The sequence below is a fragment of the Canis aureus genome, chromosome 7 (genome assembly GCF_053574225.1).
Source record: "Canis aureus isolate CA01 chromosome 7, VMU_Caureus_v.1.0, whole genome shotgun sequence".
In the NCBI taxonomy this organism is placed as follows: domain Eukaryota; kingdom Metazoa; phylum Chordata; class Mammalia; order Carnivora; family Canidae; genus Canis; species Canis aureus.
Genome location: NC_135617.1, coordinates 36,561,807 through 36,577,013, shown reverse-complemented (window position 1 = coordinate 36,577,013; position 15,207 = coordinate 36,561,807). Strand labels below are relative to the sequence as shown.

General features: G+C 37.1%; 1 protein-coding gene and 1 long non-coding RNA gene across 28 annotated transcripts in view; one reads left to right on the top strand and one right to left on the bottom strand.

Moving 5' to 3' along the window:
• The window catches only part of LOC144317254 (uncharacterized), a 228,375-nt gene that overhangs the window by 119,609 nt on the left and 93,559 nt on the right, over positions 1 to 15,207 (top strand). For 14 of the 15 annotated variants that reach the window (XM_077903365.1, XM_077903364.1, XM_077903361.1 and 11 more), the window contains exon 2: positions 8,233 to 8,450. In XM_077903365.1, the coding sequence (XP_077759491.1) occupies positions 8,233 to 8,412 (180 nt within the window). In that variant the 3' untranslated portion in view covers positions 8,413 to 8,450. The remainder of the gene's footprint in view (positions 1 to 8,232; positions 8,451 to 15,207) is intronic. The other variant, XR_013383193.1, reaches the window with a different exon arrangement.
• The window catches only part of LOC144317255 (uncharacterized), an 86,857-nt gene that overhangs the window by 57,849 nt on the left and 13,801 nt on the right, over positions 1 to 15,207 (bottom strand). Inside the window, exon 2 of one of the 13 annotated variants that reach the window (XR_013383203.1) lies at positions 7,493 to 7,568. The exons of the other annotated variants lie outside the window; for them this stretch is intronic. This is a non-coding gene — a long non-coding RNA (uncharacterized LOC144317255). The remainder of the gene's footprint in view (positions 1 to 7,492; positions 7,569 to 15,207) is intronic. 13 annotated transcript variants of the gene reach the window in all.

Below are 15,207 nucleotides of genomic sequence, written 5' to 3'. Positions count from 1 at the left end.
TGTAGAAATAGAGGGGAAAATGGAATGAAATTTAGATCATAAGGTCCTACATTTCAGGAACTAAAGAAAGAAAGAAGAAATCAGCAGAGTTGTGGGAGGAGACCCAGAGAACTGGTTCTCAGTGGCAAAGGGAAAAGTAGACAAAAAGAAGATGATCACCAGATGAGAATGGGAAAACGAGGAAAAGACCATTGAATTTTGATATTTGTGCATTCAGATTTCAAGTCCTCTGGATTTTTCTTTGAATGATTTTGCAGGGGGAGCTGGAACATTCTTAATGTATATTATGCCTGCCCTAAGCTAGGCAGCTTGCCTTCTTTTTCTTTTTCTTTTTCTTTTTCTTTTTCTTTTTCTTTTTTTCTTTTCTTTCTTTTCCTTTCCTTTTTCCTTTTCCTTTTCCTTTTTTCTTTTCTTTCTTTTCTTTTCTTTTCTTTTCTTTTCTTTTCTTTTCTTTTCTCTTTTCTTTTTCTTTTCTTTTCTTTTCTCTTTTCTTTTTCTTTTCTTTTCTTTTCTTTTTTCTTTTCTTTTCTTTTCTTTTCTTTTCTTTTCTTTTCTTTTCTTTTCTTTTCTTTCTTTCTTTCTTCTTTCCTTTTTTTTTTTTTTTTTTTTAGCTTGCTTTAAAAATGTGCCCTAGACCTGGGATCGAATCCCACGTCGGGCTCCCGGTGCATGGTGCATGGAGCCTGCTTCTCCCTCTGCCTGTGTCTCTGCCTCTCTCTCTGTCTCTGTGTGTGACTATCATAAATAAAAAAAAATAAAAAATAAAAATGTGCCCTAAAAGAATTTTCAGCATAATGTATAAGGCCTCATTTTCAATTTTTTTTAAGATTTTATTTATTTATTCATGAGAGAGACAGAGAGGCAGAGACATAGGCAGAGGGAGAAGCAGGCTCCCTGCAGGGAGCCTGATGTGGGACTCAATCCGAGGACCCCAGGATCACACCCTGAGCAAAAGGCAGACACCAACCACTGAGCGACCTAGGTGCCCCCATTTTCAACTTATTTACTAATAACCATATGCTAATTTTTCTTATGGGGAGGCCCCATACCAGGTTCTTCCTATGTATTATCTTAATTTTTATAATGAAGTATGTAGTTTTATTCTGCCATTTGACAGATGAACATGGAGAGAGTAAATAATTTGTCTAAAGTCACATTGGCAAATGAACAAGTATATCTTCTGGTCCTTAGTCTTAACTACATTGTTTCCCTGCTTCCAAGTGCTTTCACACGCACAAAAAATGTGTATTTGTGATATTGGTAGGTAGGCGATTTTTATCAAGTTGCTTTAGAATAGAAGGTGAGATGGCTTGTTTGATAATGTTTTGTGTATATTTTCTTATTAATGCATCTTTTTTGGCCTTCCTTCATTTTTTTTTATCCATATAAATGAGCCAAATGTTTTGGTCATGATGGAAAAGTCTTAGATACATTGTATTTTTATATCTAGGTCTAGAAATAGCCAAGAGATACTGGATACAGTATGAGATATAGGGCATTAAAGAAAAAGAAAAGCAGTTTTCTACCCTGGTCTTTCAGAAATATGACTTTAAGTTCTCATTTACCATTTACCAAGTCCAGAAATATGTCACTTTGGTTTCACATAAAAGGACAGTGAAGAAAACAGCAAATCTATATGACTATAAAGAAGTTGAGAGTGAAGTAGGAAAAAATAGTACTTTTTAAAGATTTTTATTATTTTTTATTTTAAAAAATATTTTATTTATATGACAGAGAAAGAGGGAGAGAACACAAGCAGGCGGAATAGCAGGGAGAGGGAGAACCAGGCTCCATGCTGAGCAAGGAGCCCAACATGGGACTCAATCCCAAGACCCTGGGATCATGACCTGAGCTGAAGGCAGATGCTTAACCAACTGAGCCACCTGGGTGCCCCGATTTTCTATTTTTAAGAGCAGTAAGTTATTTTTATTTTTATTTTTATTTTATATTTTATTTTTTTTGAATTTTTATTTATTTATGATAGTCACCCAGAGAGAGAGAGAGAGAGGCAGAGACATAGGCAGAAGGAGAAGCAGGCTCCATGCAGCGAGCCTGATGTGGGATTCGACCCCAGGTCTCCAGGATCGCGCCCTGGGCCAAAGGCAGGCACCAAACCGCTGCGCCACCCAGGGATCCCAGTAAGTTATTTTTAGAAGAATCCCATTTTGATTGAATCCCTAGTCATAATTCATTTGATGACTACAGAGTTATTTGAACCTTACAATGATTTTTCATTAGAAAAATATGCTTCCCTATTGCTGCAACAGTGGACTTGACCACTCTGCCTGTTGAATTGGTTGGTTATTTGGACAAATACACCCATCTAGAAATAGATTATGCAGAATATGAAATATTTGGTTTCCTACTACCTACCCCACCACGTGGTTTTGCCTTTTCTTAGTGTTCTTTGTATTTCCACCAAAAGACAAAAGCAAGGGAAATTTGGGAAGATTGGAGAGCCATCTTGTTTTGGTCATCATCCTTCAAGTAGGGGTATTTAAAAATGTGCCATCTCTTTCCTCTTTTCATCACTGAATCCAGAATTGGCTTTTCTAATACTTTGGCAGTGTTTACCTGTACTGAGTAGCCCATGTAGTTGACACCAGCTGCAATTAAGATTTATTCAATGTGATATTTCACTTTATCAAATATTTTTTTTTAAAGATTTTATTTATTCATAAGAGACAGAAAGAGAGAGAGGCGAAGACACAGGCAGAGGGAGAAGTAGGCTCTCTGCAAGGAGCCCAGTGTGGGACTTGATCCCTGATCCTGGGATCATGCCCTGAACCGAAGGCAGATGCTCAACTGCTGAGCCAACCAGGCGTCCCTCAAACTTGTATTTCTCTGTTGCTTTGAGGAAAGGGTAACAGACTTATCCATTTGATATGTTTGGGAAAGATGGAGATGGGTGATGTAACCTTATTCTAGGTATTTATTGACAGAACTTATTGAGTGACTGCCATTTGCCTGGGACCATACATGCAAAGACATGGCCCCTGTCTTCAGTCGCTTTGACTTCAGATGTCTTAATCTTATGAATAAATATGTGCAAATATGTAATTTTGGCAATATCTTACATTAACTAAACTTTTTATTTTGTGTCCTGTACATTTGGCCTCAAAGTTGTGTTTAGAGAGATTTCATTGTATGGGGATTTGGAGAAAGAAACTTGCATGAATATTTATGAAGAAACTGTTTGGAAGGCATTCTTTATCATTTCCTTCTACTTTATTTTAAAAATCAGACTTAGAAATAACCTCTCATCTAGAACTGGGCTTTCTTAATAGATATTTGACATACATTGTTCCATTTTTTTGTTGAGTGACTCTACAGCAGTGTTTGGTGAAAACTGAATTTGAACATTTAAAAAGTTAATAAATGAGTCTTTATATCTTTAACACCTAGCCAAATCCTTGTTCATTGAATTAGTGGAGCTATGTGGCCCTCTAATATTATAAATAGGGCAAAGGATAATGATTTTTTAAAAAAAATCCCCTGGGACATTTAATGTACTAAAGATTCCAAACATTTAAAAATACCCTTCTTTATTTATTTCTGTATTTGTATTGTGCTTTTGACTTTATTAAAGCATATATCTTATTAATCACTCTTCAGAAACTCTTTTAAGCTTAATGGAATTATATAATAAATATAAGTAATGAAATTTTAGGAAATATATTTTATAGTAACATCTTGCTTTCTTGCATTAATTCCGTTAATTTGGATTACTAAAAAGTTGTCATATTTGTCAATGCCTGTATTTTTCTTCTTACATGTATATAATGTGTGTAGTTTATCTAACAAAGATCAATTGAGATTTTTTTATGTATTTAAGTTCAGTGCTTATAAGTAGTGAAACTAAATAGTAAAAGTCATAGAAAATAATTAGAAGATATAATGATTTAAATCAATTTATGTAATATAATTTAATAAAATAATTTAAATAAGTATCATGTAAACTTTCTAATAGTAAGTTCTATGGGATGGGAAAATGATTTCCTAGCATGATGTTGAGAATACAGTTCTCCCTAGACATTTGGACGGGAATTGATGAAGTACTAAAATACATGGCAGGAAAGAAAGGCTAGACTGAAGAACCCTTGGGTGAATAATCTGTTATGTCTTTTCCATCTGCTCTGTGCTGTTCACATTTTGCACTTCTCTATGTAAAGTCAGTCAGCCACTGGAGGTCTCTGTTTCTCTGTACAATTTTAGCAAGATGAGTATGTGTCATTATTTATAAAAAGAACTCTTCCCACAAAAAACACATTGGTATTGAATAAGAGCAGTTGATGGGCTGCATTTCTGTCTTTAATAGAGAATGCATGTAGTTCTAGATACTACAGTAATAGCTTTCATTTAAATGGACAAGATATGTGGTTATTCTAATGTATGAGATTAGATAAATATTCTCATTCAGGAATATTCAAGCAGCTTTGTCTTCAGAGAAGTGACAGAGCATTAATTACAATTGATGAATTGATTTATCTTATCTCATTTTACATGTGGAAAACTTAACATTTTTTTTCAAAATAAATAAAATAAAAACTGGGTATAAAAATCCTTTTCCTAAAGTAAGGATTTGAACAAATTAAGAGAATATTTACTTGTAAGTTATCTTTAAATATATTTCCAGACTAATAAAAGTTCCAGTTGAAACTATGCAAGGTTTGAAATAGTGAAGATGTTACTATTTCTGGCAGCAGTGTTTCATAACCACAGAGATTAATGTTGGAGTTTAATTTCCATGTAAAAGTCATTTACTGAACACTTCCTTTTTGAGACAGGGTGTATGGAGTACACAGGTGAGGAACTCGTATGTTCTAAAGGAATTTCTAGAAGGTGAGAATATGCTAAAGGTAAAAGAAGGTGTGACTTAGCACAAATAAGGTGCTGTGGAGACTCAAAGATGGAAGAGATCACATCTTCACCAACAATATTAGAAAAAACTCTGTGTGTTGTCATTGAGGTGAAAGAGATTTTGATAACAGTTATCTGAGAGGAAAGGACCAGGGGAGTATAGAGTAGATTTAGGGCATAGGAGATGGTACAGATTGATTACAGGATGAAGTATGTGACTTGCAGTGATGTGATTAGGGTTTCATATATCAGCCTGAGGATTTTGAATTTTATTTAGAGGGGCAAAGGAAAGAATACATCTTATGATTAATAAATGCCAATCTTAAGCCATGCTCTGTGCTATTTACCTTGTTCATAATAACACTTCTAAATATTATTGGCATTTAATGGATGAAGATGTGGAGGAATAGAGAAATGAAGTAGTATACCTAACATGCCAATTTTGTAGTCAAACTGAATAAGGGAAAAAAAGATATACACATAGCTTATTTCATCAAACCTAAAATGCTAGTAGATAGGAAAAATGATACCAAATTAAATGAAGACACACTATTGATTATAATACATGCCACTATTTTAGAGATGTTAAAATATGTATTTTTTATTATTATTTTTTAAAGATTTTCTTTGAGAGAGAGAGAGCTTACACAGACGAGGGGACCAGCAGACAGAAAAGACAACTCCCCATTGAGCAGGGAGCCCAACATGGGGCTCGATCCTAGGACCCTGAGATCATGGCCTGAGCTGAAGACAGATACTTAACCAACTGAGTCACCCAGGCACTCTAAAATATATATATTTTAAGATTGTGTTTTTGAATGCAGGAAAAACTTTATTTTCATGAAAACAGGAAAAAGGAAAGCTGGTCACCCAAAGTACAACTCAGGAAGAGTAAACTGTGAGCAAAGAGCTCTTAGTTGTAACAATAATTTGCTATCTTTACATAGTATTTTGTAATTATCAAAGTGTTTCCATATAATATTATTTCACGTAAGACTCACAAAAACTGTATATATTAATGTTTCTCTTTGAAAACATGAAAAAGTAAGCTGTAGAATATGATGTCTGGTATATTCTACTTTTTAAGAAAATTGCATGCTATATAATGTAATACACATTTTTTATTTGTAAAAATTATATACTGTTTCACACACACATTCACATAGAAAAATGTGGAAGGATAACACCTGAATATAGTAGCTTTAATCAGAGTGGGAGAGTGGGAAGTGCAAAAAGAACAGAGTTTCACTTTATATAATTTCACATTGTTTGAGAGTTTTACAATAAGCATGTATTATTAAAATCCAGTACAGATTTTTCAAAAAAAAAAAAAAAAAACAACCACAATAAAGACTCAGGGGCCCAGAGAGTTTCTGTGATTTTACTAAGGTGGCATTGATAGTAGGTGGAGGAGAGAAACACTCTGTCTTAAGAACTTCACACTCCTTACTTCTGTGGACATTGCGGGAGGCCAGCAGTGACCTACTCATTCAACAGAACACAACAAAGGATGCATGGAAAGTGATGTGATTGGATATTTGACCTTAAAAGGGAAAATGACCCTTGGGGAGTTACATTGTATGTTCAATTGGCTTCTTGAAGTAGTCATTATAATGCAGCTGAACTAAAAAAATATGAATACAAAGGACAGCTTTGAAGGAGAAAGTCAATAAACAGGACTCCATATGAAGATGTTTATGGTTAAGGGTGTTGAAAAAAGAAATTATCCTATCTACATAGCCCAGTTTATAGTAATAGATGTTCATTGACTGGGTGTGTATGAAAGGTAAAGAAAGCAGGACCTCTTTGGACAATTTTAGCAAGCATTCATATTCAAAAGAGACACAACTTAGAAATCTCAGATATTTTTGAAAAGTGATTTTTAAATATGTCTAAAGCCAGGGGACCCCTGGGTGACTCTGCAGTTTAGCGCCTGCCTTTGGCCCAGGGCGCCGTCCTGGAGTCCCATGATCGAGTCCCATGTTGGGCTCCTGGCATGGAGCCTGCTTCTCCCTCTGCCTCTGTCTCTGCCTCTCTCTCTGCCTCTCTCTCTCTATGTCTATCATGAATAAATAAATAAATAATCTTAAAAAAAAAAATATGGGCAGCCCCAGTGGCTCAGTGGTTTAGCACCACCTGCAGCTCAGGGTGTGATCCTGGAGACCTGGGATCGAGTCCCATGTCAGGCTTCCTGCATGGAGCCTGCTTCTTCCTCTGCCTGTGTCTCTGCCTCTCTCTCTCTGTCTGTCTCTCATGAGTAAATAAATAAAATCTTACAAAAAAGATATATATCTAAAGCCAAGTGAAGGGATTTTAAAGGTGAATTCCTCTTATTATCCCTCAGAAAACTATCTTAAAATACTTTCTCCATCCATCTCACACTACCTCAAACATTACTGTTCAGCAGCTACTTCAGCCCCCTGTTATACTTTCTCAAAACTTGCTAGTATTCAGTTTCCACACTCCACACTGGCTCTTCCTCTTCTTTTCACCTCTTTCTATTCTTTTGGTTTATTTTCTCTCACTAGAGTGGCTACTCATTAGCCACAACACACCAAAGGCTAAGGAAGCATATACTGAAACCTCCTTGGAAAGGAGGCCTCCTTGGAAGGAAGGCTTTGGAAATACTTACATAATCAGAATATACTGGGGTCCCATGTGGCCCAGAGTCTGTGTCATATCACTGTCAAAGAAACAGCAGTCTGACTCTAGAAGCCAAGATAAATAGTGTTGATCTTTCAGTGTTTTTGAAAGAGCATAGTGCAGAGGTTTCATACAGCACGTTATGTAGAAAGTTCCCTCAAAAATATTTCTACATCTCCCTCGCTCCCTCAAGTATCCCATTTGAGGCAAAGGTTAGAAATCCCCAAGTACAGGAGTTCATCAGATCACCGCTTGAGAGAAGGTTGAGAGTGGGAGGGTGGGTTGTGATCTGCCTGATAAAAGGTTAATTCTTTCATTTATTCAACTGACAAATGTTCATGAAGTCCCAGCTGGGGACTGGACACTGTGATAGGGACTAGGGACACTATAATAAATACGACATTTGTAGTCTGCTACGGAAGAAGACACTGAACATAAAAATTGTGATGAGTGTTATAATAATATCTTACATATATTGAATGCTAATTTTGTGCAGGTATTATGCTAATGGTTCTATGTTTACTCAGTTTAGTTGTCTAATATTTTCAAGAAACCAATGTGATAAATACTGTTATTACCTCCATTCTACAAGTAGAGAAACTGTGTATTATGTAATAACTTACCCAAGGTCACACATTTAATAAATGTTGGAGCTAGGATTTGAAACCAAGTTTACCTGATTTCTGATCTGAAGTTCTTAGCCAATATTAAAGTGCTGTTACTTTCTAGCAGGGAGGGAGGAGAAAAATGGTGGCATCATTGAAACTGAAAGACTCTGCCTTCACCATTCAGAAGTTGGGCTGTCAGTCAACAGCTGACCTCAGGGAATCAAGAAAACTGACTTTGCAGAGGAAGACCCTTTGGATCTGGGTCCCAGAGCACTCAGCTGAAGATCTGCAGAGTCTGTGAAATAGACAGGTGGCTTGGCCCATAATTTGAGAAGCAAGGTAAGGAAGGGGAGGTCCAGTCTGGGGAGAGACCCTATGGTGCATATGTGATCAAGCATTTAAAAGACTAGCATTTTGTAAGATATCCCATTTCTCTTTGAGATGTAATAAACTCAACAAAGTCACAGCCTAACAATCCTGGGGTAAAATGCAACTCACCAGCTGTGTGGGTAGGTACTTAGCTTTTCTGGGCCTCCATTTACTTATGTATAAGATGAGTAATTTCAGGTTTAAAACTAATAAGTCTAGGTAGTTATAAAGATTGTGGTAAATTTTTTTATAAAAGTTACTTGGTCCTCAAAACAAATTGATCCAGTAACAGGTACAGAGTATACCCTGCAAAAAATGATGGCTATTATTACTGCAGACTGTTTATAGGTTAAATGCTTGCTGTGTTGTTTTCTTTGAACCAGATTTCTTTCTAGAGCTTTGTTTTTGAAAATGCACACAAATAGATTCTGTTGGACTATCCAGTATACAATGTTTTTGGCATATGAGTTGAGGCATTATTAATTTTTATTGTTACTTTCATCAATACCTATAGCTAACGTTTATGGAGCACTTACCATGTCAGAAAGTAAGCCAGGAAGTTTACGAACCCTATGGCACTTCATTATCACAGAAAATTTATGAGCTGGTCGTTATTAGTAATTCTTTTTTAGAAACAAGGATACTGGGGTTCTGAGACTTAAGTGACTTGCCCACAGGCTGGTAGATTTTGGTGCCTAATTTTGAACTCATTTCTGTCTCCTCTGTTTCAGAGGAGATATTTTCAAGGAGGTGAGCTGATCTCTTGGGTGGGCAGTTTGGCAGTTAGGGCTTCTCTGTGTACACATTTGTGGTCTTCTTCCTGAGCCCTCTGGTTATAAGCCTCTCCTTGATGCATGTCTGGGTCTCCAGAGAGGAGCAGGATCACCCACTTGCAGGAGAGGGGAAGGTAGGTCTACTCCAGGAGGGCTGGGGCTTTTAATGTGTGTGAAGTATTTCGCGCTCAATGTCTCATCTAAAATCTTTTAACATGCCCATGGACCTCTCAAGGTAAAGTATCAGGAAAGGATGAATGTCTAAGGAATGGCAAGGCTTGGGTAATTCAAAGCTGTGTAGTGAGAGCATCCAGCCACTCAGGCTCCATTTCTTCCTGGAAAGTTTTCTTTCTTTTTTCTTTTGGATACTCTATCTGACTGGGATTATCACATTTTGATTTTCTTGGAATGCTTCAGAGCTTGATGGAAAATGGAAAGCTAGTTTGAATGTTCTTTCCCTTCTCAGGGACTTGGAATCTTGTTACTGTAAGGTTTTAGCTTTCCATGATTTGTTTTTTAATGTTGTGGTCTTCATGGAACTAAAGAATGCATAAAGCTATCATTTTGCTTTCCTGGGATTTCTGTTATTCCTGTTATTGTTTATAATTTTTAACTTACTCTATTTCCAAAAAATGCATTTGAGGTGGTTTCTAATTTGAAATAAATATAATACAGTACAATTATAAAAAAGACTTTCAAATACAGATCTGACATTGAGTAGACAGTGAAAAATAGATATAGTGATTATCTGGGATGAGTAAGTTATTATGTCTGAGATTTAAATTTAACTTTGAGCTTCTTGGGAAACAAGGTAAGGACAATATGATAGATTTTATAGCCTTTCTAAACTGAAAAAGTATATAGGTTGTTTCTGTAGAAGAGAATTCTTCCTGGACAAAAATTCTAGTAGAAGAAATGTGTGTGTTTGTATGTTATAGAAATATATGCAGGTATAGATACTCATTTGTTCTTATAAACATATATTACATATATGTACAGATATGCAAACATAAATATGCATAATAATTCTTGTGTGTATGTATACATATATACGTACATATATATACACATATTGCAGTAGGCGGTATGTAGTAGCCATTAGCACACTAATGGCTACCCAAAGATGTCCGCATCCTATTCTCTAGAATTTATGAGTATGTTAGTTTAGGGGAATTAGGTTGCAGATGGAAATAATGTTAATATCTGACTTTAGAATAGGGAGATTATTTTGGATTGTCTGGGTTGGCCCAGTATAATAACAATGGCCCTTAAAATTGGAAGAGAGAGGGAGAAGAGGAGGTCAGAATGATGATTAGAAGGACTCAGTCTGCCACTGTGGCTTTAAAGGTGGAGGAAGAGAACCATCAGCCAGGGAATGTAGGACATCTCTAGAAACTAGAAAAGACAAGAAAATCGATTCTCCCTTTGAGCTTCCTGAAAGTTCCTTCCTTACTCCCTTCTTCCCTTGGAAGTCCCTCCAATGACTTCCCTTCTTTGCCTCAGTGTAACTTTTCAGTTTCATCTTGTCTTCTCTCCAAATCTCTCCCTGTGTTTTGGCCACACTGTCTTTTCTGTTCCTCAATTCACCAAGTTCATTTCTGTTTTAAGGCCTTTGCCATCACAGTTCCCTTTCCATTAATGGCCCTCTCCCTACCCCCAGTTCTCTGTATGTCCGACCTCTTCTTATCATTTGGGACTTGATTTCAGTATCTCCACCCCAGTGAGCCTATTCTTGACCAATCAACCTAAAGTAGTTTTTAACATTCCTATATCACCCTGTATCATTTCACTTTAGCACCTGTTCCTACTATTTCCTTGTACATTTATAGTATCTGGCACACAGTAGGTTCTTAATAATTACTTATTGAAAGAATAAATTAATGTAGAATGTTTAAAACATTGGCTCACTTCTTTCCTGGCTGGGCCCTAGTGGCAGAGGGTGGCTGTAAAAACTGTCAACTCTGGCTTGGGAAAAGAAAGTGGGAAATGGTTAGAGTGGCAGAAATGTAAGTTAGAAGGTCAAAGAGCCAAGAGAGCTTGATGAGAATATTGCAGCCTTAGTAAGTGGTGTCTAAGTGTCATTACCAGGATGAGGATGGTGACTAAGATATACTGAACTGGGTGGCACCTGTGTGACTCAGTGGTTGAGCATCTGCCTTTGGCTAAGGTCATGATTCTGGGGTCCTGGGATGTAGTCCCGCCTCAGGCTCCCTCTGCCTATCTCTTTGCCTCTCTCTGTGTCTCTCATGAATAAATAAATAAAATCTAAAAAAAAAAAAAAAAAAAAAGAAGTGCTGAACTGAAAGCAAGAAAAGCATGGAGGCAGAATGCATGGATCAGTCTTGAGTCCAGACAGGCACTGGTGCTCAGATAACCCTTCCCAGTTCTGTCAGATGCTGGTAACTTATCCTAAACTCTTTCTGAAGCCATACTTCAGTCTTGACTTTGTTCATCTTAAAGCCTAACTTTCATATAGCAGATATCACAACCAGTTTTCCCCTTAGAGAAGTTTCAGGAGAGAGAAATACTCCACTACTAGTGTTCACAGCTCTTCTCGCAACAGAGCAGTTAGTTTTTGTTTTTGTTTTTGTTTTGTTTTGTTTTGTTTTTGCATTGTTACATTGATGATTTTCTTTTTTTATTTTAATTTTTTTAAATTTTTATTTATTTATGATAGTCACAGAGAGAGAGAGAGAGAGGCAGAGACACAGGCAGAGGGAGAAGCAGGCTCCATGCACCGGGAGCCTGACGTGGGATTCGATCCCGGGTCTCCAGGATCGCGCCCTGGGCCAAAGGCAGGCGCTAAACCACTGCGCCACCCAGGGATCCCCATTGATGATTTTCTACACACAACTTTATGAGAATGACTCTTCTAACCCTCATAGATTCTTATTGTAGAAAGGGCCTTGATCAATTATTTTAACAGTCTCCTTATTTTACAAAGTACTTATTTGACCTATTCATGATCACAAAGGTAGGAGCAGACTCAATATTAAAATCTGTAGTTCCTGACTTCATGACTACTTGATTTGGAGTCAGAATTAGCATTAAACTGTCATCTGAAAAGTAAGAAAGACCAAGTAAGTAAGTTGCCATCAAGATCAGGGATGTATTAAATAATAGCAAAACACTCTAGATGTCTTTTGGAGTGGGTACAGCTTGGCTCCTCTCTTCTTACCAATAGCTAATGACATTCTGAATGATGGTCATGGGGCCTGGAAAGATCCTGAGAATTTGTATTAAGTATAGATTAAATTAGATATAATTTTTTATAGCATATTGTATTATTTTCTAAATCTTCAGGCATTTGTAGTATCTGGCTACTATATAATATTAAACTGGATACTTCATTAGTCAGATGTCCCTGTTTCTTGTTCCTGTTTCTTGACCACTTTGGGTAAAGAGAACTTGGCTGCACTTTTAACAGTTTTTGTTTAAAGATTTTATTTATTTATGAGAGAGATAGAGACAAAGAGGGAAAGAGAGAGAGCAGCACACAAGTGGGGGGAGAAGCAGAGGGAGAAGCAGACTCTCTACTGAGCAGAGAGCCTGATGTGGAGCTTGACCCCAGAACCCCAGGACCTGAAGGCAGGTGCTTAACCAACTGAGCTATCCAGGTGCCCTACTTTTAACAATTTTTGTTTGTATTATACTTGGACTCTTGGACTCTTCCTCTGTAATACAATGGTTTTCGTTTATTCTCACTCCTTTTTTTTTTGAAAGGTTTTATTTATTTATTTATTTATGAGAGAGAGAGAGAGAGAGAGAGAGAGAGAGGCAGGCAGAGATACAGGCAGAGGGAGAAGCAGGCTCCATGCAGGGAGCCCAATGTGGGACTTGATCCTGAGACTCCAGGATTACGCTGTGGGCTGAAGGCAGGTGCCAAACCGCTGAGCCACCCAAGGATCCCCTATTCACACTCTTTGAGAAGAAGAATTGTTTATAGCACACCTGGCCTATAGCAGATATGGTGGTCCTAAGGGAGGAAAAACTCAAACCATTTTTGTAAAATAACCAGAACAGGATACATATACAATAAGGACTCAATTATATGATGGTGGTACCAATAAGGTAGTAATAGTCCTCTTCTCCAAGTTAAGTGTCAGAGAATTTGGTGGAAAAATCCTATTTCCTCAGCTGTTCTCTTCAAGTTTTTCTTTTTAATCTTTGATTTGCCTTTTGATAATCTCTCTTTTTTGAGAGTTGAAGTCTTGCAAGTTCTTATTTAATAGGTGGGTTCAGAGCATGTGAGTGTTCCTTTAATCCAGAGAATTGCTTTCTGAGCTTGGCAATTTAATAACATTTTTGCAAGTTAAAAAGTCATTGAATTTGTACCATGCACAAAACACTGTCTTCCAGCAGCTTACACTCCAGTCAGTGTTCTCTTAGCATGTTTGGAAACTTGTTTGATGAATTCAAAGAGAAAAGGCATTTTTTTTTTTTTTTTTGTTTCCTCTACCAATTTCCCCAGCTGGAAATGCCTCATAAAAAGAGGAAATTCCATGATGATGGATATTAAAAATTGGGCCTTTTGCCACATTAGGAGGGAGGATATCTCAGGTGCCGTTTAGATGCTGAATCATTCTTGTGATTGTTTGAATAGCATCTGAAGTTGAATTATAGCAGATGAGAAAAATCCTCTCAGGATAGGAAGAAAAAATACATTTTATAAACATAACCTTTGGCATTTTAAAAATGCAGAATGTTTTATTTTTACAACTTCATATCTCTTACTGTTCAAAATAATTTGATATGTAGGTAATGAGGGGAGATAAAATAGAGAACAGATTTGCCAAGTGTTATTTTCTTTGGCTTTAGGTGGTAACAGGTGGAAAATACCCATAAGTATTATAAATAAAAGACAAATACTGGGTAGATGAAGCTGAAGGAATGAGTGGAAACCAGTGTAGAACTACTGGTAGTTACTAATTTGCATTTTGCATGGTGGCTTCCTCTCCCAAGATTTAAATTTTGGGTGAAGTATTGTCACAACTTCTTTCCAATCACTAATAATACTTTAGGGTCTCATTAATTTACATAATAAACACTTTTGGTATACAAATTGTATTTCAAGATCCTGGATTGGGTACTGTGGATATAACTATAGAAGTGTCAGAGAATATCTCTGCCCACATGAAACTTACAGTCTAGTGGAGAGGCAGATATTGCACAACTGATTATGTATATACACTCAGAAATTCAGAGTGTTATGGAATCACACAACCAGGCAACCTTATCTAGTTTTGGTAAGACAAAGTTTGTATAAGGAAGTGACATTCAAATTGAGAAAGCAGGGATTATTGGCGATTAGCAAAATGAAGTGGGGTGTGTGTTCCTGTGTGAGAGAGACAGAGAGAGATATGGCGCTGGGTCAGGAAGGCAAGAATGAGTTACAAAAATTCCAGACAGGGGAGGCCACATTTGTGGGAACCTAGATGTGGCTGGTGTACAGGGAATGGGGATGTGAGGCTGGAGAGATGAAACTACAGAGATAAGCATGAAACAGATCACTCAGGGTCACGCCAGAGATCCATGCTTTGGCATGAGGGTAATGGGGAGCTCAGGAGGGGATTTTGATAAATATCAGGTGTCAGCTGGCAAGGGTGGAGATGAGAGCATCAGTCAATGAACTGTTATAGAAATCTAGGTAAGTGGGCATTCTGGACGACTCCTCCTGGCTTAGTTATTAAGTCCTTTCCAGCCATCCTTTGGGATGTTTTCCATCATTTGCCCTTTCTTTTTTCATTTCTACTGTGTTTGTGGAAAAACAACTTTCTTCCCTTAGGTCTTTCCCATCTATAATATGCTTGTAAGCCACAGGCAAATAACTTTTCTAAAGCATCAAAGACATATATATCTTCCTTTTTAGAAAACCTGCAGATGCCTCTCTGATGAATCCAAACACCCCAGCTTCTTTTTACTTCTTGCATCCTAGCCCTCTGGGGGCGCTGCTT